Source organism: Rhinolophus ferrumequinum, chromosome 27 (genome assembly GCF_004115265.2).
Source record: "Rhinolophus ferrumequinum isolate MPI-CBG mRhiFer1 chromosome 27, mRhiFer1_v1.p, whole genome shotgun sequence".
In the NCBI taxonomy this organism is placed as follows: Eukaryota; Metazoa; Chordata; class Mammalia; order Chiroptera; family Rhinolophidae; genus Rhinolophus; species Rhinolophus ferrumequinum.
In genome coordinates, this window is record NC_046310.1 from 12,438,953 (window position 1) to 12,463,279 (window position 24,327).

General features: G+C 37.0%; 1 protein-coding gene across 10 annotated transcripts in view; it reads left to right on the forward strand.

Annotated features, from left to right (window-relative positions):
* DISP1 (dispatched RND transporter family member 1) overlaps nucleotides 1–24,327 on the forward strand; it is a 181,883-nt gene that overhangs the window by 95,629 nt on the left and 61,927 nt on the right. Inside the window, exon 3 of one of the 10 annotated variants that reach the window (XM_033099530.1) lies at nucleotides 22,941–23,015. The exons of 8 other annotated variants lie outside the window; for them this stretch is intronic. In XM_033099530.1, coding sequence (XP_032955421.1) covers nucleotides 22,941–23,015 — 75 coding nt within the window. Of the gene's footprint in view, nucleotides 1–17,509; nucleotides 17,539–22,940; nucleotides 23,016–24,327 lie in introns of those variants that run through there. One more of the 10 variants, XM_033099541.1, reaches the window with a different exon arrangement.

Sequence of the window (24,327 nt, forward strand, 5' to 3'; positions counted from 1 at the left end):
CAGGTAGTTTAGTTCTTAAAATCTTAACAGGTTTCCGGGTTGGATAGTGCACATTTCCTTATAAATATTAACCCTTAGAATTGAAATTGGTACAGTGGTTAAGAGTTTGGGCTTTGGATTCAGACTGCCTAGGTTTAAATGTCAATTTGGCTGCTTTCTCATTGTGTAACTTGGGATAACTTTTGTAAGCCTTTGTTTTCTTGTTGATAAAATGACAATAATCATAGTATTTGCCTCTTCATGTAAATGAGCATTAAATGAGGTAATATATGTGAAGCATTATTTATGTTATAAATATAAACTCACGTGATACAGTTAATTTGGATTGTCTGTATCAGTAGATGAGAAAATATAGTTGGTGAGTAGTTTTGACTTCACTGCAACCTTAATTTGTTGGTTTTCAGTGCTTCCGTTTTCTTTCTTCTGTTGGAGATCCTACTGAGTGATAAGTTCATCAGAATGTGGAAAATTAATGTCCCTCAACAAATTTGCAAACTGGATGGTATATAACTGTTTAGTCCGAAAGGCTGAAGCTTGGCCGTAGTGATGCTTTAAATCAAAACAGCAACAACCAAAATAATCCAGAACATACTTCAAAAAAGTTGAGAAGGTGTGGAGAGTTCTCCCATTCCCCCCGCCCCCGCACACACAGCCTTCCCGACTGTCAGCACCCCCACCAGAGTGGGACATTTGTTACAATCGTCCCTCCATTGACATGGCGTCACCACCCCAAGTCCATAGTTGACATCAGGGTTCTCCCTTGGTGGTGTACATTCTGTGGATTTGGACAACTGTATAGTGACATTTATTTATCGTTGTAATATCACACAGAGTATATTCACTGCCCTAAAAACACCTGTGTGCTTCATCTATTCGTCTTCCCTCACCCCTTGGTCCCTGGCAACCACTGAACTTTTTACTGTTTTCATAGTTCGCCTTTTCCAAAATGTTGTATAGTTGGAACTGTACAGTATGTAGCCTTTTGAGATTAGCTTCTTTAACTTAGTCATATGCATTTAAGGTTCCTCCATGTCTCCTCATGGCCTGATAGCTCATTTCTTTTTAGCTCTGAATAATTTTCCGTTGTCTTCATGTACCATAGTTTATGTATCCATTCGTATACTGAAATCGTGGTTCCTTCTGGAACATACTTTTAATGCAGGATAATAAGTCACCTGAAAAATTAAAAATAGATCAATATGAAAATAGTGAACTGTGATCTCAATTGATTACTTATGATCCCAATTAAATTAACTATGATCTCACTATAAATCAACTGTAATCTCAGCTAATATTACATGAACGGAGTGATGAGTGGGAGCTAAACTTAGGTGCTTTGTCTGGAAATCTAGGCAGTAGTTCAAAGGAGGTGTCGGACCAAGACAGATTTTATATTTGTTTTGTTGTTTTTTTTTAAAATAAGAGCATATTTGTAAACTACTAGGAGTGATCCAGTAGAGGGGGAAAATTTTATGAGAAGATGAGAATAGACAGTATTCTGTAGTAGGTGAGAGGGAATGGCATCTAATGCACAAGTGTAGGAGTTAGCCTTAGAAATGAGAACAAATTATTTCTAGAAACAGGCAAGGTGGCAGAAAACTTACCTGCCTGCAGATGCTGGTGGGTGAGTAACTGTGATGGTGAGCATTTGTGGGACTTCTCTTCTGGCAGCTTGTGTATTCTTTGTGAAATGGAAACCCAGGTCAGTAGTCTAACGTGAGGATAGAGAAGAATTTGTCAGAGGTGTGAAGAGCCAGGAAAAGGCATGGAATAGGCATCTTAAAAGAAAAGGTATTAACAGCAACTAGAGACAAAAGATAGGTTTCCTACCAAGAATGAAAATTAAGACTGACAGCAGACTTCTTAACAGATGCCAGAAGGCTGGGGAGTAATATCTTCAAAGTACAGAGGGAAATAATTTAAGAGTAAGAGTGAAAAGAAGACATTTTGGGACCTACAGAGACTAAGGATGTACACTATTCATAGATTTTTGCAGAAAGAGCTACAAAAGCATATGCTTCAACTAGAGGAAAATTGAACCCAGATGCAAGAAACAATTTGAGCAAAGAAAAGAGTAAATACTTCCATATATCTACACAAGCATTCATTGTATAAAGTAAATATTAAAATGTGAAGTTATATATTTAATGTATCTACTAACATAGTAATGGGAAGAATTTGGAACACATGTTTTACGATAAGAAATTGTTTAAGTTGTTGTGTTTTCCCCTTTAGGATGAGTGAGAAAGCCAGAAGCTCTACAAACTGTTTTTAAAGAGCTCACGTTGTTTAAGCTGCCTTTGTGATCACTGTTTAGAAATTTTAGGTGTCATGTAATCGTAATCTCTGAAATTGCAAGGTAAAATTAGAAGATACCAGAGATATTTGACATGACCTTCCAAATATACTGAACATTATTACTCTAAATCCTTGACTTATCAGATACCAAAGATTCCCAGGCTCGGAGGTGTTTGCTCAGAGGCTGGAGGAGAGCTCGCCTATCCTTAGAAGACTCGAGTTTGGGCAGTCGCTCCGAAAGCTATAGTAAAGTGAATAAACATCGAATTTGTGCTTAAATACATTAGTATCCTCTCTGCTTCAGTGATTATGTTCAGATCAAATAAAACCCAGCATATGTGCTGTGTACTCCTACAATTCAGATCCCTTTTATAGAAACGAAAAGTCGTCTGCTTGTTCCTTTCCCTAGTCAGGAAGGGTGACGCTCATAGGTGTGGGACAATAGCTGAAAAAATTCTCATGTCCTTTATGTAAAGGCTTAGATATCTGTAGCAATCGCTTGAACATCATTTGATTGCCTCTCAATGTGAGGCTTTTAATCTATGTTATTTTTCCAAAACTAAAAAGTAATCTCCAAGATGGAAGTCTGAATTACTGGGTAGATGGAAATATGTTTGTGAGTTTCCTAAACCTCTGCTCTTTAGTCATCATCAGCCTAAGGTCTATTACATCATGATAAGTCATTACTAAGCCATTTGTTCTGAAGTGTACAAAAGATGCTGCTTATATACCAACATATTTATAGACTTTTTCAGTGTCATTGAACACATTACCATTCTTGATCTTCAAAAGGCTAAAAGTTCATTTCTGAAACATTTTCTCTTAATATACTTTACATTAAATTTAGAAAGGATAATTTAGCTTATTTAGGGACTTGTATTTTGCCTATTAAAGTGATTTCTAGTCACTTGATTATATTATTGCAATATTTTACCTTTGTAAACTATATTTTATGGTGTTACTAGAAAAACAAAATATTCTCATGCTGCATGTGATGCTTGCTGGTAAATGCAAGTCAGATAATTTATTCGGAGACTAATTTTATTGGCTTTTTAGATAAATATTTTAATATTAATATATCTTAAAATAAAAAAAGAATTAAGCTGTCATAAACCCTTTTAGGAGCAAGTTGGAGCATAAAAATGCAAAACTAAGATGGATTATGACATATTAAGTGTTCTGTTGGGTTAACATTTTATTTTACAAGTCGTTAAATAATTTCAAAACTATTTCTCCCCTTCAGTGTTAATACTAAATCAAGCTAGTCTGAGATACACATTAGTAATGCTCAGAATGGAAACTATACACCTGTGGTAGAAAACTATGCCATGGTAAATATGTTTATACAGCTGTGTGCTAATGTTAGTTATTACAAAGTACAGTTATGGAATCATGTAATGAGCCTCATTCTCAAACAACCGTTAACGTTGGCTTAGAAATGGCTAATTAAAGAATAACTTCATTTTTCAAATGCAGACTGTATAAGCAATACATAGGATTGCCGTCGCTATCTGCAAACTCTAAATGCATAAATTTGATCATAAGTATATGTTGGCTAATTTCTGAGGAAATAGAGAGTTCTTCTGGTGAGATTGTTTCTTATTTATAATTGATGCTTTCATTGCATATAATGCCTACACTTAGTACCAGACTGAGTTTCCATTAAATTTTATTGCACTTACATGGACTCTTCTGTCATGCTTTAATAAAATTATAAAATTACTTAATTGGGTCTGTGTGAAAGCTTCCTTTATCATTAATAATTCCATTTATTCCATGGGGTTATTAGTTTTGGATAATTTGTATGACTTCATTCAGATTTGTACTAGAATATGAATAAATATTATTCAAAAATTAACTAAGCATGAGTGAAAGCAAATTTTAAAATGTCCTCATAGGACTTTCAGAAGTAAAAAAAATAGCTCATTCAAAAGAATGAATAAAATGTTACCATTAAACATGTATTACTATCATGTTATCTGTAAAAATTTTATCTGAAAAATTTAACAGGCAGTAAGTTTTCAAACTTTTGTCTAGCTTTTGAGCACCTATTGTGTGCTCTGTTAAACTCCAGAAACACCAAGATGGAAGGCTTATTTCTTGCCCTCAGATATTTTCGTTTCCTTCTATCTGGAGAGAATATTAAGCTTCAATTTGTAATTACCAGCAATTACTTTTTTAAAACCTGCATCATGGGAGGAGGAGACTGCAAATCTAGTCAACATATACATGGTAGCATCTTTATTATACCCCTAACTTTATTTAGAACTCTGTAAAATGGATTCTAAGTTGTAAGAGGGCCAGGAAGGTGAATATAGGGATTCACTATACATCCATTTCTACTTCTGGAAAAAGCCAGGTTGAAATGCTTTGGGGGTTAGTAGTTTTGGCTTGTTGAATTTAATTTCTAAAGTGGGTATAGAGTCATGGGGTGTTTGGAGTTGATCAGAGGTTAATTAGGGAAGGTTTTGACCTCAGTTTTTTCCATAGCACTAAGCGTGGTGACTAAGCATAGGTACTTTGCAAATATTTATTGAATTAATGAATGAGTAAGTAAGGATTGATAAACTAGTACTGGCAGATAGGTAAGGAGAGCCTTTTAGCAGAGAGAGAACTGAAGTGGCAAGAACTGTGAAAAGGCGTGCGAGGTTGGACGAGACGAGGTCAGGATAAATGAGGAATCTAATTAACAGAGGGACTTACATGCTGAGCTAAGTAGTCAAAGCTTTGCTATGAGAGGCCTCGGTTATGACGTGAATTTCTGCTCTGCGGAGGATTAGTTTAACTCTGTAGGATGGATAGTAAAAAGGGAAAGAAGCCAGAGCATTAGATCTCAAAGTGTGTTCCCTCAAGCTAGCAGCTGTTGCATCCTCTGGGAGACTGTTGGAAATGCCAATACTAGGGCTATGCCCCAGAACTACTGAAGCAGACAGAATCTGGGCGGAATGGGGAAGGGAGAGACCCAGCAACCGGTGTCGTAACGGGCCTTCCAGGGGGATGATGCTGCTATGGCAGAATCATCAAGTAATTGCTGGAGAGTAAGGTCATTTCCAACTATAAATGAATGATTTAAAGAGTTGATGATTTAGTGCAGCAGTGCCAAAAAAAATTATTGAATGTACAGGTTTTAGAAGAAATAGAGATGTTTGTACTTGGCTGGAGTAACCTGTCTTTCAGCTTTGCAGCTAAAATGACACTTACCAGTTTACCCAGAAGTAACTGGAGACTTACTATTTGTAAAATACAGTTTCAATTGTTATGGTACAGTGTTATTCTATGTGTTATTCTAGCCAAACCAGAATGATACAATTGCGTTTGATGTGTTTATTTTCCTAGAAGATAAAATTATAAATCAAAGCAGTTGTGTTATGGACAGATAATTAAATCAAAGGTACTTGGATATTCTTAAGCATTATTTATTTTGAAATCAGTAACCTAATGATTTTACTTTCTCCATACCAAGAATATGCAACGTAAAATAAATATTAGGTTGGTGCACAAGTAATTACAGTTTAAAAGGTTAAAAATAATTGCAAAAACCGCAATTACTTGTGTGCCAACCTAATAGAAGCCTCTTCCAAAATCAAAGACCATTTTCTCTCCTGATCAGTGCTGAAGACCTCTGAAGAATTTTAATTCTTTAACCTTTTTTTCTTTCTTTCTCTCTCTCTCTCTCTCTCTCTCTCTCTCTCTCTCTCTCTCTCTCTCTCTCTCTCTGTGAGATTTCCTGGGGATTGTTATTCCTCTCTTTGTGATGTTAATATAGTACACTTAGCAGATATATCCTGGTGGCTTCATGAGGTGGTTGGGTATACACTATTCTTCCTTAGAGTATACACCGCCTACAGTGAAGCTTCTTGGGATGGGTTACTTCTGAGAATGATGTGGGCTAAATGGATTTGCTTTCTTTCATTCATGTTAACTTCAGTTTCTGATTCAAGATAAACTTAGAATTATGTCACCAAAAATACATTGTAGGTAGAGAACAAAGAAAGTCAGGAAGAGATAGGCTAGGCACTGTGTTTAGTGTTTTATACCTATTAGCTCACTTGTTTTCTTAAAATTATAAGTGTTTCGATCTCATTATGGATTATATAGGAAACTGTCACATTCATGTGGCTGACAATGACATTATGGATATTTTTAATTCAAGCAAATAAAACACGTGCCACTCTGATTGTTTATGAATGTGTTAATGCTCTTCTATTGTGATTCAGGATTCCATTAACATGTTTCATATATGCACATTTACTTGCACTTAACTTGTGAAAATTATTTATCCAAACCTCTTCTATATCAGGCAGCATGCTGGACACAGATACAGATGAGGGATGCAGGACCTTTCTGGTCAGCATGGCACCACAGGTCTTGTTTCAACACCATCCTCCACATGGCAATGACAGAATGTGAAAGAGAAAACTAAAATGACATAGCAAGCTTGAAAATCAGGACAAACCTTTTAAAGACCATAAAGTGATTAGGATTAGAAAGTTGTAAGTGTAGGATGGGAACTGTGAGCCAGCCAAGCTCCTGGGCAGGAGCACAAAGTTGTTCAGATCACAGGAGAAGGGCCTGGAGCCGGGCTTTTGGCTTGAAGGAAGGAGTGAAAGTGAGGGGAACCCTTCCCCCAGCCCAATTTCCATCACTGTTACTGGAAGCTAAAACGTTGCCAGCTCTCTGCCAACTTGTTGGAGCCATAGTGTTATTGGAAGCTGTGAATCAAGGGGAGAAAGTAGGATAAAAATATAGTCTAGTGACCAGACATTGAGTCAAGTTTTCTGGTGGCTCTGTAATAATCTTAATATCACCGTAATGCTGATGTTTTAAAATGTTATTATCTGGACTGTCACAGAGCTAATAGGTGTACAAAATCATGCTAGGAGAGGGAGCAAGTGCAGGCTTCCATAAAAACAATTTGCAGAAGAGGGTAAGAAAGAAAAACCAGGTCAAAACAACAAAAAACAATATCTCCCATTAAAAAAGAGCCTGCAGGGGTGTCTGGATGGCTCAGTTGGTTAGAGCATGAGCTCTCAACAATAAGGTTGTCGGTTCAATTCCCACATGGGGTGCTGGGCTGCACCCCCTGCAACTAAAGATTGAAAATGGCAACTGGATTTAGAGCTGAGCTGCACCCTCCACAACTAGATTGAAAGACAACGACTTGGAGCTGATGGGCCCTGGAGAAACACACTGTTCCCCAATAAAATTTATTTTTTTAAAAAAAGAGCCTGCAAATCTAATTACCAAAGCACATGTTAAAGAAGACAAAAAGAAAAAAGGAACATGAATTCACTATTGTACGACTCTCTGACAAAGATTATAAAATAAGTAGCTTTGGGATGCTGAAAAGCAGAGGGGAATAATACCCCAAATTTTCTAGAATTGACGAAAGATAGTCATCAGATTAAAAGTGCACTCCAGGTACTAAACTGTAAATAAAGGTAAATCCACACCTAGAAATATTGTAGTAGACCAACACTAAACATAAAGAGAAAATAGTAAAAGGATCGGGGGGAAAAGACTTTACTTAAAGCAATGACATGAAACCTATAATGGACTTCTCATTGGCAACATAGATGCCAAAAGACAGTGAAGTAGTAACTTCAAAGTCCTGAGAAAAGTAATGGTGCATAGAATTTTATACCCTGCTAAACTGTTATTCTAGGATGAGAGCAAAATTAAGAAAATGTCAAATATATAAGAGTGTTTGCCATTCACATAACCTCCTCAGAAGAAATACTAAAAAATGCATTCAAGAAAAACAAAAGTTATTCCAGAGGGAGAAATTAGAAAATAATCCTAAAATGGATTAAATATGTCAGAGATATAGGAGTCATTTGTCTTTCAGAGTGTATGATACATGATATGTTAAACAATAGCATTAATTTACTCCCATTACAAAAATACAGGCTCTTAAGACACTGCAAATATCCAACACAGTGTAGACACTAGTTCTTTGGCAATCAAAAGAGAGAGAATGAGTTCTGTAATCCAGAGTAGTCTAAAAAGAGAAAAGGAAATTTAGCTGTATGTACCTTGAAGAAATAGGTAGGATTCAGCTTTGCCAATCTCATAGGAGGTTGAGCAGTGGAAAGGAATAGTGTGAGCAAATTACATGTAAGTAATGAAGTTCAAGACTCATTTGAGGGTAGTTTGGCCAAACTCGAGGATTTATGTAAGAGAGTGGGGATATTCTTTTGAACCTTTTGGAACCCTCTGGTAGGCATGGGGTATCTCTGTATTGAGAGAAATGAGATGACATCCTTTTTAGCTGCCTTTTTTTCTAGGCAAACTAGTAATTTGTCTTCTATAAATGAGCAATATACATTTCTTTAAGATTTAAGAGTTAGGGCTTAATATTTAAGAGTTAATTGATTTAGGGCTTTCTTGTTTTGGTAAATGTTTATGTTCCCAAATTGTGTTCTCTTTTTTCCTGATGATTAGTTTAGATAATTTGAAAGTTTCCATCTCCTTGTGTTATTTTAACTGTTCATGAAAACCTGTTTTTCACTTTGTCCCTTAATTGATCCATAGACTGAATAAGGTATTAGTATAAAGTGAGGGTATCAGAGTATTTTCTCTAAACCCAAATCTGTTGCTCTTTCCACTTTGATTTGTCTAGGAGACAAAGATATCTTTGCAACAAAGGGACTGGGAGAACTTGGATTTACTTTGCTTCGAGTATAAGACTGTGTAGAGCAAGGTTAAGGAACTCTTAAAAGGTGGAGTGCCCATATCTGGTGCCTTTTTAGCTCTTTTACAGATGGAAGAGATTATTTCAATGAGGGGGTGAGGTGGTGGGTGCCAGCTCCAAAGACTAACAAAGAATGTTTGTATAGATCATCAGCGCTCAGATGATCCTTGTGCGTAGGCCAGAGGAAGCTGAGTCTTGTCTCTCGAATTCCCAGCAGTCCCTTGTTTTTCATAAGCTCTTACTAGTATGCTTTACCAAGTTCCTGTGTGTCCAGAGTTATAATAGCTGTTATGGGGTTATAAGAAAGAACTAAGTTGAAATCTCAAGAACTGCAGCGTCCAAGAGTGCTTAATCATATTTTTGCAATAACTCTGTAGGAACGTGTAATGTTGCAATTTTCTCAATGTGTGTTTTTTTCTCCCCATAAATTGTTGTAAAAGCCAAGATGACAGCTCTGTATTAGATTACAGCGTAGAACACCTAAATTTTCTTCTGCCTTCCCTATTTTCAGTGTTATGTTTTGTCCTCTCCCTTCAGTTTCCTAGTCTCCCCTCAGATTGCCTTAGTTTCTGCCTTGCTTCTTTCCTTTTCCATTATTTGACATGTATGTCTTAAATGTATCATGTTGATACTATGGCTGTTTTCCATTTCCCATTTTCCTTTTACCATTTGCCTCTGTTACTTCCTTTCCTCATCTTCTCCTCTTTTATCCTCAATTGCCTTAGTTTCCTCAGATGTTGAAATCTTTTTCTACAGGGATTTTTAAAATTAATTATAGGGAGTTGATGCACATATTAATCAAATTGCTCCTTTTAACTTTGATGTATTCTCAGGGCTTCTCAGACAACAAAAAAGTAAAAGCCAATCACACTATATTCATAAGCTTCAGTAAACTTTTGTTGAACTTATTTGGTTATTTTAGGTTTCACTGAAGAATGTGAACTAGAAAAAATGGAGTGATAAGCTAGTGCTTTCATGTCTGAGTATTGACATATGAGGTAATGGAAGCAAGAACGGAGCCACCATATGCAGTGATGTGATCTTGAGATATGAGACAATTTGCAGGACTCTCAACCTGCATGACTATTTTTATAGCAGGAATGTTTTATAAAACTACTTTAAAAAAACTTTTCAACTGTACTTTAAAGTTTGGGAATAAAGTTAAAAATAGTGCTTGGAACTTAGTACGTTAAAAAGATTTATTTTGATGTTGTGAAAAGTATCACCCCCACCCTGTGTTCTTCGGTCTTGGTAGTCACCGGTATGCTCTTAAAATGTTTACCAATGAAATGGTTAGAAATTAAATATAAAACTAAGACTGACTCACTTTATAAAATATTAAAGAATGAAGCAATTAAGTTAATGGATTAAGTTTACTTTTCACAGATAATATAATTAGCTTTCATATATCAAAATATTAGCTTGTAAATGTGAGTATAGAGTGGAGACGTTACTATTAGACCCGTATTATCCAATTATGAATTTCCAAGTTATTTTAAAAAGAAGTTGGTTCATAAAATATATTGCTCGAACTGTATTTTATTTGCTTAGCAATAAGATGTAGCACTTGTAGGTTTCCTTTCCTTCTCTCCCTCTTTTACTATTTAACCTTTTGTCATAGAGAAAAAGTTGCAAGGCAGTAGTATAAACATTCAGTAAAAGAGTAGATGAAAAATAGAAGCCTCTTATTAGTATTCTCCTTTGGGATAACTTTTATAAAATTTGAGATTTAAACACCCCTTGTTTCTGTATAATTGGAACATCCCAGAGCCAAGTGAGGTAACTTGTTTTATTCCCAAGTTTGTACTTGAAAGTGGGAGTAGTTCATTTCTTAAAAATACACTCTAAACAAAAAAAAAAGGGTAAAGTCCGGTGTATAAATAATGCTGTTATATGTTTCTCTTCCCCAAGAGAGTATGGGCTTATTTTGGTGTCAGGTGATCTGAAGGGAATCATTAAATAAAATCTTCGACACTATCAAATTCCTTGTTCCTCTTTTTGAAGTTATTCTTGATTGAAGGGACCAGGATTTACGTTTTCAAAAGGAACTTTTTAAAAATAAAAACCCGTTTAGGGAGACTTGTGCAACAGATTAACTTTCCAAGTATCGTACCAGAATCCAGAAATAAATGTATATTACTATACACAAATGTAGCTGCCTTTCAAAATACATTACACCAATGGGATATTAGTTTTATGCTTTGAAGTTGGGATCAGAAAAGAAATTTTTTTTCTCGTGGGCTGGTGAGGTCTGTACATTATTATTACTTCAGATTCAGGGGATTTTTTTTGACCAGCTCAAGGGACTTTGCTGTCAGACAAGATGACGTGGACACCAGGACCTTACCTCCTTTTTCAGTCCTCTTACCTCAACCCCCCAACCCTTTTTTTTCCACTTGCTCACTTAAAAAGGATACAGAGTTATTTATCACTGTGAGAATAAGACTGTAAACACCATCCCCCTCTTAGTAGATATGCTGAGAGATCTAGTAAAATTTAGTCTTGACAGTGTCAAAGATTTATGTAAGAAAATTAAGATCGTAGTAGCAAAGACGGAGCATCTTCCCTGGACTCCTGGCTTCATAAAACCTGAGGTCAGCTCAGCAGTTGTCCTGGACATGGTCTTTGAGTTTCAGTTGTCCGTGTATTAGTATCGACAGTGACCACTGTTGCCAATACAATCAGAGATTAGGAAAAGCAGTTATTTCCCAGAGTGATGCTTCTTTGATCTACGTGAAAGGTACATTTGAGCTTTCTGCAAGATTGGGAATTATTTCAGAGGTCCCTGACAGTTTTACTTGTGTCTGCATAGGGGGTCTGAGCTTGCGCCTTGATGCTGGATTTGACTCCTTGCAAAGCCAGCAGGGTGTGGATGCATATTATTACTAAGGCATTCCACTTGGCCGAGGAAGGAATGAACACTGCATTGCCTAATACCCCATAGGGATGATCGAGGGGAGTGTAGAATGTTCCTTTGCTGGACTGAGGGCCGTGTCAACTGTGGACCGTGTTAAAGAATGTGGCTTGAGGATATTAAGTAGAGTGCATGCTTAGGAATTCTTGGTTGCTGACTGATATACCCAGGAAAGCAGACTATTGGGTGACTAAACAAAGCAGATGCTTTAACTTAGGAACAAAACAAAGAACTTAACCAGTTTCATTTCTCCAACTCCTCACTGTATTTTTTCATCCTTCTCCTATAATAAGGATAAGGCACTTTCAGCGACAGACCTTTGCAGTGTCTAAACACTGAATATTGCTAATAGCATTGGGATACATGTCTCTTTTTGGTTTCTTCTTAAGGCAGAGGTCCTCTTGGTGACATAACTTGGAAATCTGATTCAGTGACCTGCTTAATAAATTATTGCGTGAGCTTATTTTGTTGTTGTTGCTTTGTAATCAAAGTAACCAAATGCCCATCTATCTCCTTTGTTGTTCCTTTGCAAAAGCAGTGCTTTGAACTAATGCTGCTACATATTAGTCATGGTAATTTTCATTATACAGTTTTGTATAAAAAAATAATTCCTTTGTATAAAAGAATAGAAATGTTTACATTCACTTTAAATGATTCCCCCCCCTACATTTTTGTTTTGACATCTTAAGTCGTCTGACTGCCTGGAACAGGTTAGCAAAGAAAGTTGTGGACGTTTCTCCTCTAAAGATGTTGAAGGTTAAGGATGCCGCAAATGGCTGCTGCAGGTTTGCAGGTTTTCTCTAGCCTAGTTACAGCGTTCTGCATCTTTGGGGATGCCAGAATCTAGCAGCACACATCACAGCACATACATGGTGGCTTGGTGTGGACCTCGGCACCGCTGCTTTGTCATGTCGGCACTTCCCAACAGTGCACCTGAAGCATTTACCAGTCCGTACCCAGGAGGTCTATTCTGTCTGACAGCCCAGAAAGGTCTACTATTCAGGGTTGACAGTGACTAACGTGAACTTGCCTACGCTTTCAACACTGGGGTTTGCCGTGAATGAAGCAAAGGTGCCTTGTTCTTGGGCAGCCTGATCATGGAACACACCAATCATTGTGATGGTTTTTGTTTCAATGTTTTTGAAGTGTATTTTGCTGAACTTTGTGACATGCTGTCTCTAAAGATGTTAAGACAAACTTTTACCTCCTGTGACCTAATTCTGGGTTTCTGATGGACTTCATTTATAAATACATTCTTTCAGCCAGGCCTATGTTTTAAGTCTAACAACACTGCTATGTTGGGGATATTTTCAAAGATTTTACTGAGAGGACTAAGTAAAATATTCTAGTCTATATCTCACATTCTGAAATTCTGATACAAATATCCCTACTCCTTTCTCATTTGTTACATTAGTTCTTATCTTTTAACAGCCATCTCACAGAATTTTATTTCATACACACAGCGTTCTGGAGCCAGACATAGCCTGAGTTTCATAATGTTGAACGGCTTGAACTTCTGAATAACTAGTAAATGTGTTTTCCACATATAAGACAACTCCTGCTGCATTTGTGAAATACCTAACTCTAATAATGTCTTCTATCTTAGAGTTTGGGTAATTTAAGGCTCTTTCCTTGCCAAAAATAGTATTACCACATATTACAAAAACTATAAATAAATAAAATAGGATTAGAATGTTCATTTACTTGCTTCTATATTACTTCATTTTATATCAGAAAATGTGATGTATCACAGTGTGACTTAATTTAATCTAAATCTTTAGCAATGATGACAGGTGTTTCTATGCAAGTGACACATATTTTCCTGTAAAGTCTGAGTTTTGGAAAATTACCTTGCAGGTATTTTTATTTCATGACGTAAGGAAAGTTGGGGTCACTTTCTCCATAAATATTAGGAAATTTGACTTACAGAAAATTTCAACTTAACGGTCATAATTAACATATGCATACCACATTCATTCGCATTAGTTTAAGGTTTGGTAACAAAACAATTGAAACTGTTAAAATAATGTTCCACTTACGCTAGAGTTAAGACACAGTGGTCTTCATTCTGGGAGTATATCTCATGCCAGGAGTATCTGTTGTAAAAGTAAAACAGCTTATTTTGAAATCCTATATCGCAAACCAGAAATGTTCTGGAAATTCTCCAGAGCCCATCAGTGTGGTATGCTTTGCTTTCAAATCTTAGTGCATCACGAGATTATACTCCTGCATGATCTATATAGTCTGGTTATTTTGTTATGGCCAAAATGATTCAGCTTGTTTTTATGTAAAACTATCAAATCTGGGCCTCTTCTCGTCTTCTGCAACATAACACATCCTTTATGCTTTGTGTGGGAGAAAGTCTCCTGCAGCATGCTCTTTATGCTGCTTTAGGCTGCTCACGTCAAGACAAAATGTTTGCCAGAATTCCAGTGTGAAACCTATAATAAACTAACCTTCTGGTATTACTTTCACATTTAAAACGTTTTTTGTTTTTCAGTAGTAATTGTTTGGTTAGATGAAGGAGGGCTCAAATTTTTGTCTATTTTTTGTATTGCCTAGTAAGATTTTCGTTGTTGTTGTTCACAGAAAAAAGACTACCTTTTCTCTGAAAGTTACTAATCTCTGTGCTTTTTGCTTTAAAATGTATACCCCAGCTTTTGATCTTCATTAACATTTTTGGTAGTGTATAGAGTAATAGTAAATCTTAGTCTGGGTGACCAAAATGCTTCCTGGATTACAGATGATTCTTGAACAACATGAGTTTGAACTTTGAGGTTCCATGTACGCACAGATTCTTTCAATAAATACGTACAGTACTATAAATGTATTCCCTCTTCCTTGTGACTTTCTGACTAACTTTTTCTTTTCTGTAGCTTACTTTATTGTAGGTATACAGTGTATAGTTCATATAACATACAAAATACATGTTAATTGACTGTTTTTATTGGTAAGGCTTCTAGTCAACGGTAGGCTACTGGTAGTTAACTTTTTGAGGAGTCAAAAGTTATATGTGAATTTTTGACAGCAGAAGGTCGGCAGCCTTCATCCTCACATCATTCAAAGGTCAACTGTATTGACAGTGTTTAATCAAATCAAACAAAGGATGTAATAAAAATGAAGATTTCCCAGATTCACTTATTTCCACGACACTTTATCACAGAAATTATATTTGCTGCGATAAAATCAATTGGCAATTAAACAGAAAGTCTATGAAATGTAGTGGCTCAGTGTGTGGGGAAACTCTTTTATTTATTTTCATTGTTTAAAAATATTTCTGCTTATTTCAATGACGATCCTACCTTAGAAATAAAACAAAAAGAAAATTTAAAATCTGCCCAAGAAAGCTTGCTTCTGGAGTGACCTCTACTGTTTTGGAGAAAATCATGAAAAGCCATTTACTGACATCTCTTATTATTCAGCAGCAATTTAACATTTAGAATTTAAAAGCAGACAATCGTGCAACATATTGCAGTCATACTTAACATATATTAAATCTTGGCTGTTGTTTCCTTCCCACAACCACGGTAGAAGTGGTCATTGGGGCCCATATATATAAGCAGGAAAATAGGATTTGTGTATACTGAATTTTATTTTGCAGACTACATTCCGAAACTACATTTATTCTGTTCAATAAAAGATGTATGTAATAGTAACAAATTGTAAACCATCATTTTTTCAATTAATATTTGTCAAGTACCTGCCAGCTACTATATCTTCCTGAGGGGTATAAAAATGATAATACAGTAAGAGCTTGTGCGGTTAAGTGTAGATTAAGAGGGTAAAAGAGATATCAGATGACAATGATAGGAAAACTAACATGTGCTAAGTGCCATAAAAGAGACCTCAAGGTCATAATACTTAGACGAGGATGAGAGAATTTCTGGCTTAGGTAATCAGGGAAGGCTTCATGGAAGATACGTTATTTGTCGTATGTTGTAAAAGAATGGATGGGATTGTGACCCTTGGAAATGTGAACAAAGGCCATTGCAGCTAGGTGGAATAGTGTAAGTGCTGAGGAGTGGTGTGCAAGCTTGTCTGGAGTCAAACAAATTCCATTTGGCAAGGGCACTGGGTAGGAAGGGGAAGGGCCCAGATGTTAGGGGGTCTTGCACGCCCGCTAAGGTGTTTAAGTTTTACTTGGTAGGCATGGAGGAGCTATTCGTGTTTTCTGGACTGGGCAGCAGCATGATCAGATCTGTCTGTTTTACTGATGAATCTGGAAGCTCTGTGTTGGTAGGACTGGAAACATAGGACACCATAGATTAGGTCCAATTATGAGACTGTTGCAGAGATTTGAGGGAAAGTAGTAGGTAGAAAGTGGGAGAGGGAATGGAAAAGAAATGATGAGTATCTGTGACAATGGCTGGGTCTTGAGAACCAATGAGCAAAGGTGTAAAGGTCAAGGGTGTAAAGGTTGTATAAAGGTCAAAAGTGACTCATCCTAGCTCAGGATGCTGCACAGATCAGGTGTTCAATAAAGAAATACTTAAGTGAAAATTTGAGGTGTAAGTGACGGGAGAGAGTAAACATAAATAGGAAAAATCAAGAAGTTGTTTGAGGATGAGAAGGTCATTTATATTTTAGATTACTGAGTTTGAGCTGCTGGTAGGACATACACATTAAATGGTCCGTAGAGAGCAAAAGTTGCAGACATGGAACTTAGAAAAGAAGTTGAATGTGATAATGTAGACGGGAACCATAGAACAGAAAGGACAAAAGCTTTGGATATTATTGCCTAAGAATTCAGAGGATCTGCCTAAAAAAAAAAAAAGGAATAGAGGTTAAAGAGACAGAGAATTTTAGAATAATGGAAACTGAACAAGGAGAAAACAGTATTGCCAGTGGGGTTGGGAAATGAAGACATGTGAAGTAAATGAGTATTGTGAAAGGACCACTGAATTTTGTTTTTGAAGGAACCGTTTCATTGATGGGGGATAAGATTGTAAGAAGTTCAGGAATGAGAAGAGGTGAGGCTTGAGTATTGTCTGGCAATGAAAGGAAAGGAAAAAGACCAGGAACCTGAACACTAACTAGCAGGCAAGACAAGGCTTCCTTTATTTAGGCTGAGGGGAACCAAACATTTTTTTGTCAGTAAATAAAGAAGAAGTTGGCAAGAGGGAAAGCTGAAGATGGACTTGGGGGTAGGGGAGAATGAGGCAGAGTAAAGGGACCTGATCTGAGGGACCACTGTCCAATAAAACTGGCTGCAATGATGGAAATATTCTGTCTGCTCTGTCCAGTTCCGTAGCCCAGGGTCACAGGAATTTGAGCACCTGAAATGGGGCTCGTGCAGCTGGGGCACTAACACTGTCATTTCGTATCATTTTAAGTAATTTAAATGGAAATAGTCCCATGTGCCTAATGGCTGCCTTATTGGGTAGCCCAGACCTAGGGTGTGAGTTAATGTAAGAAAGAGAGATGGACATTGTAAGAGAGAAGGGATGGGTTCTGGAAAAAGTTTGAGAGAGAGATGATAATATTTGAAGGAAGTCATGGTCCAAGAGTTCCATTATTATCCATAAAATAGGTGGCATTGTTTGTGGAGAGAGTCTCACCAATCCCCGTGGGGACTTCCGGTGAAGAATGTGACAGACCAGATGAATCTCAGCCACGTTGAGAGCCCTCACAGGTGAGTGAGGCCGTGCATTTGGTTGAGGTCTCCACTTCCCCAGCTGGTGACTTTTTTCAGTAGATCCCCAAACCTGGGGAAATAAGAAAAGCGGGAGAACACGTTTAGGGGAGTCCTTTGCAAGGCTGGTACAGTGGAAGACTAGAAAAGTAATCAAATGCTGAGCACAAGATCTGTATGATGTAATTACAAAGCAAGTGAAAATCCAAAGGGTAAAGACTCGAGGGCTGGAGGTCAGTAAAAGGAGAAGAGCAGATTCCTTAGATATCAGACTGTGGAAGATAAGCAAAGTCATAACATTTTTCATTTGTCAGAATTGCAGATTTTGGAGGTAGTGTTTTCCACAGGGAATGGGTTTAAAAAGAAGCTGTTAGGTTAAGAAATGTAAATTGTCAGGTGAGCGGAATTTACAAGTGGATGGAGATATTTCCAAATGGATGGAAAGGGATGTCAGCATCCCCCAGTTATTTTGTTTTTGCTCCAGTGTGCTTACAGTGGGCTCTGCTCCAAACTGGCTAACTCAACTTTGAAGGTATCGTCTCAACCCAAATGTGAATAATAAAAACTGGGATTTATTATATCTATTTGCAATGATACCCCAAATTCATAAAAACTGAATTCAGAGTTGGGAGGGACCTGTGAGATCATCTCATCTAATGTGTGGATTTTGTAAATAATAACGCCGTAATCTCTGGATTAAGTGACCTCGTTCAAGTTTACCAAGCTAGTTAGTGACGGGGCTGAGACTGGACTTCAAGACTCCACTGATTTCTTGAGCAGCATAATGTTCTGGGCTGAAGTCTTTAGTGCGAACCTGACAATTTGTGCCAGAAACACTACTAAACATTGTAGAGTATTATCTGCAGAACATCCCTATGGCTACTTTTTCCGAACTTGTACTTTCAAATGACTAAGCTAAGTGACTTGACCGTACTGAAAGAAAAATCTTGCGGCATTTCAAGGTACTTTGCTGTCTACCTTAGACCACAGTTTACTCATTCATAACTGTTTTGACATTTAACACCTACCCACAAAGATAGGTGGAGCTTCTAAGTGTTAATAAATATAACAAAATCTAGAATTACATTTTGGACTGAGTTCAGATGTGAAAGATTTTGTTAATCAGGTGTTTGTTTGTGTGTTTGTTTTTTGTTTGTTTGTTTGTTTTTAACTTTTTAAAAAGCACCGAGCGTTGTGCCTTCCTGTCAGCTCTCATCCCTCTTTCCCTCGTCCATGCTCTGTTTCTACTAATGAAGAAAGAAAGATACCTAAATAATGTGCTCTAAGAAAAGGAATGAATATTGCTTTTGGAGAATATTAGAACTTCGTAAGGTTACTGGCATTTTCTATTTCACTCTAAGTAAGATATTGAGAAATATACTGAAGTGATTGGAAATACTCCTGATTATTCTTTATAAAATAATAATGTATTCCACATGAAAATACCAGAAGTGTACTTTAAATTGTCTATTTTAACGTGGACCCAACAGTTTTAAATAAAGTGATTAAATGTACAAATCAGTAATTTTGCTAAAAATGTAAGTGAGGATTTCCAAGTCATAAACTTGGAGAGTTCAGGTCTTTGGTTTCTATGACACCTGAACTCATTTAAGGGGTTTCTTGGAGTAATTTATGGGATAAAGAACTCCTGAACCTTTGTTTGTCTTTCTTGCAAGGACAAGCACAATGAAATGGGACTAGCTGCTTTAATAAACTAAACCAAAGTACTGTTCAAATCATCAAATTTCCTTCCTCAAAATTCCTTCATTTTCATTTTAATTCTCTGATTCCTTTTGGGGGATTTTTAGGGATTATAGCATTTGGCAGGCATATGGCATGACATGGGCGTACCCTAATATTTCAGGGACTGCATTCTTAAATATATTTACTTGTATAAGTATGTAAATATACTTATAAATATATTTCCCTCTCTCCCTCTTCCTGTCTTTTTTCTCTCCGAGATCGGCCTTTCTACCTCTAGGAGCTTGCGCATTGTCTTCAATACAGAGTTCTCAAAATGTGGGTCCCAGACCAGCAGCAGCATCACCTGGGGACTCACATCCCTCAGAATCAGAATCTTTGGGGATGGGACAACAACCTGCCTTCTCATAGCCTCCTAGGAGATTCCAATATGCACTCAAGTTTGGGAACTATTGGTGTAATGGCTAGAAATCTATACCTCCTTTTTTTTTGAGATAGAACCCACGTACCATAAAAGTCACCGTTTGAAAGTGTGCGATTCAGTGGTTTTTAGTTTACGAACAAGGTTATGCAACCATCACCACTATCTAATTCAGAACATTTTTATCACCCAAAAAAGAAATTTCATCTCCATTAACAGTCACTGCGTTTCTTCTGTCCCTACTCTTGAGCCTCTACCTTCTGTCTCTATGGGTTTGACTATTCTGGCTATTTCCTATAATGGAATCAGTATATGATCTTTTGTGTCTGGCTTTCACGTAGCATAATATTTTAAACGTTCATCCACATTGCAGCATGTGTCAGTGTGTCACTCTGTCTTATGGCTGAAGAGTCTTCCCTTGTATGGATGGACTGTACATTTGGCTTATCCATTCTTCTGTTGATGGACTTCTGAACTGTTTTCCTTGACTGTTATGAATAATACTGCTATGAACATTTGTGTACAATTCTTTGATGAACATATGTTTCCATTCTGTTGGGTACGTACAGTTGATTCTCCTTATTTGTGGTAGTTATGTCCCATAAAATCCCTGCAAACACTGAATTAGTGAATACTGAGTCATTGCTCCATAGGGAAATAGAGGATTAGGTTACTGGTCACATTTTTAATAACCAATCAATACATGACCTTTTTAAATGTGTGTTTCTGTTTAAAGACACCTTATCTAATACATATTTTTGATTCATTAACACTGAACTTGATACGGGATTTTGGTGTGTTCCCGGGATTGTGATCTCACAGTCACCGCCGAAGAATGAGAAAGCGGATCATGCGGATCTGAGAGCCAAGGTCTAAGCAGTACAGTTTTATTGTAAAGCGCAAGAGAACAGCTCTCCGAAGAGAGGGGGGGATCCGAAAGTGAAATGCCCCCTGAGCTGCGCTATGCTGGGAACTGTCAATGTCTCTGAGTCAGAGCTGATTGGTCTCTATACCTGGGCAGTTGATCTTGGCGGGCTCTGCAGTTTGAAATTGTTTGTTGCGAGCTGATTGGCCCTCTGCTCCCGGGCTGATCATTCCGGCGGGCTCTGCAGTTTAAATTTGTTTGTTAGCTCTTTTAAAGTTATTTTCTTTGGCTTTGGCTATGGTCTCGGCCTTGATGCCCGCCACCGTGGCCATGTCCCTGACTGCCTATGGTTTTTCTATCTCAAACTCACATCCAACAGCAGTATAACTCAGGCCTCAATGAAGCCTATCTAACTAACACCTGTATCTTCTCCACAAGGCACACCACAGCCTTTTTGAGTTTCGAAACACTAGACAGCACCACACACTATGCTTCGCAGCCGTTTTAAACAGTGAAATTGCCAAAAAGCAGCAGAAAAATGTGAAAAACATGGCACTAAATAGACTGAAAAGAGCATTTGTTTACAGGTGAGAGCTGGAACAAGAAGGCAGAGTCACCTGTTCGTCCTCACCTGGGAACAATGTGTTGGAGGACTCGAATTTTTCACCACTGCCCATGTGCGTGTCTGATGACTGCAAAAGCATTGTCAGGAAAGGATTATTGGGGGCTTACAAATAAATTTCAGCAAATTCACAAATACAAAATCCACAAATAATGAGAATCGACTGTACCTAGGAGTGAAATTGCTGTCATATGGTAACTCTATGTTTAATTTTTTAAGGAATTGCCAGAGTGTTTTCCATAGTGGCTGCATCATTTTGCTTTCCCACCAGTGGTGTATGAGGGTTCCAGTTTCTCCGTGTCTTTGACGACACGTTCTTTTCTTTCTTATTTTTTTTCCTTTCTTTCTCTTTCTTTTTTCTTCCTTTCTTTCTTCTTTCCTTCCTTCCTTCCTTCTTTCCTTCCTTCCTTCCTTCCTTCCTTCCTTCCTTCCTTCCTTCCTTCCTTCCTTCCTTCCGTTTTTTGACTATAGCCATCTTAGTGAATGTGAAGTGGTATCTCACTGTGGTTTTAATTTACGTTTCCTTAGTGATTAGTGATGTTGAGCATCTTTTCATGTGCTTATTAGTCATTTGTATATTTTCTTTGGAAAAATGTCTATTCCAAAATTTTGCCTTTTTTCAGATTGGATTATTCGTCTTTTTATTATTGAATGGTAAGGGGTGTGTGCGTGCGTGTGTGTGTGTGTGTGTGTAATGGATACTAACCTCTTAAATATATAATTTGCAAATATTTTTCCCATTCTGTGGGTTGTCTTTTCACTTTCTTAATAGTGTTCTTTGATGTACAAAAGTGTTTTTTTTTTAATTTTGACAAAGTCCAGTTCTAGGCTGTTTTTGATTGCTTGCGCTTTTGGTGTTGCCTTCTTTGATTTTGAAAGCGCTATCTTATATAATTAATCCATACAGCCTGTTAAAAGTTGTTTACACATTTTTATTAAAGAAGTCACGATGAGTTAGATTACATGGTTTCAGTAAATTACCACTTATTTGCCAATGGTTGTCACGTGTAAATGTAAAGCATTTGTTTAAATTTACAAGGTTTTTATGTTGTGGTTGTGGCATTTTAAATACTGGCATCATCAGGGCCACACATTTATAAAAAGCAGTGTCACATTCATTTAACAAACTCTGGTTTTGTTTGGGAAAATTGAACAGATACACATATAACTGCTTTAAACAATAGTTTCCTCTTTAATAAAGAAGACTCTTCCTCTTTTGAAAACTGTGAACTTTCTGCCCTAAAAAGCAGGGTCTCAAGAGCCATTTGTGAGAGAACACAAGAATCCCCGGAACTTGGAAATAAACACGGGTTGGTGTTTATTTGTGTTAGTTTAAATGTAGTAGCCCCGCGTGTCAGAAAACTGAATGTGTGACACTTATGTTCGCCTAAGCAAGCAAATAATATCAGCTAACATGGCTTTAATCTACTAAGTAACTTTAAATCCAAAAGATCAAAGGAAGTTATAACTAAAAACAGTCCTTCGTGCAATTTCCTTGTAGAAGCAGGAAAAGGCTAGAAATTACATGTCACCTTCATATCCTGGCTTGCTGACCTTGTGGGCAGATCAAGCCCCTCTGTGTGCCAGCTGTTACCATTATTAAGACCTAGCCCCTAGGGGTTAAGTAGGAGAAAAACTCCTGCCCTATAGGAGAGCAAACACTGGAAGTCCCAGCCCCTAACATGCCTAATTCAAAGCAATCTGTACGTGCTTGTCATTCAGTCCGTCCTGCCGCTCTGGGGAGCTGCCCCTGCTCACTTACCGTCGCTTTCTGTTGTGCTGTGTTCCTGCAGCCCGTTCTGGCTTTTGCTACTGCGATCATTTGCAGACCAAACTGAACCAGGCAACGTTCTTCTTTTCACATCAAGGTAATACATTTCCTCATGCTTCTGTATGTGCGAATTTGTTATTTGGGGAGCATTTATTTAAAACCTGAACTTTGTTCTGTGCCTCTAGGACTGAATGTAAAATTCCAGCTGCCAATTTTTTTTTTTCAATATAAACTTTGAATGGCACCTTAGTGCCTTAAAATCTTACGAAGTTGATTTGAATTGTTGTAGCACAGGAAGGTAAGGCTAGTTGTTTCGTAAGAAGGTTTATTAAACTGTGCTTTCTTTATGAAGTTGGAAGGAAACCTCAGATTTAAAGCAGTTTATGTTGTTTCATGCTTTGAGGTTTTTCTTTAACCACTATCGAAATCAGAGAATTTAAAAAGCATGTGCTTCTCTTATTACCAATTAGTAGCAAAATGGATGCAGGATCGTAGGAATCACTTTACTTACTTTTGTAAATTAAATGTTGTAAGAAAGTAATAAACTCTGAGCATCTTCCGACCTATAAAAGTAGAAGTTTCGTGAAGGTATCCACTTGGGAGCTGAGCTTCCACAGCACGTTTAATTCTTATCAGTGTTCATTTCAAATACACAATTTGGTATACATCCTCAGTGGTATTTGAGTTGATTGCATGTTTTATGTACTGTATATATTTTAACTGTAGCAACGGTTATAATTGGATTTACTACTTAAAGTACAAGTCTGAATATATTTGCCATATTTACTTTTGCTTAAAATGAGAACAGACCATTTACATGTGACTGGTCGAAAACTTCAAACTAGATAAACTTGTGAAATATTTGTATGTCTGATACTAAAAGGTAAATTTAAAAAAATAAAACAGAGAAAAGTTTCACAAAAACTGAGGTGTTTCAGACAAATCAATGACTGACCATAATGACTTTCTTCAGTGAAAATGCAAGAAATAAGAGCAGACTTTACAATTTGCTAAAATTTTATTTAACAGGTATTCCTGTTAAAGAAAAAGAATAAAATATGTTCTTTTTACCCACAAAGGGGGTATTATAGAGGATGGTATTTATAATTTAAAAATCCCCAGTTCTCTTTGATGGCTGGAAAGTCACTAAGCTATGTAAATAAGCTCTAAACTAGACTGTTTCTCTTGTACACAGTGGGTTTACTATTTCCCATGGTTTTAATGTCTGCTAATACAGAAATGTAGAAATACTTTTGAAAATGTTAAAATAAGTCTTTTTGCAGTATTTGATTTATTTTTAAATTTTGCATCTCTAATAAACTATCTTAGAGTGCTTTCATTGCCAAAATCTTGAATATTGGAGTATTTTATTGGATTATACTTCATTTGTAACTTTTTGTTTTAGTATA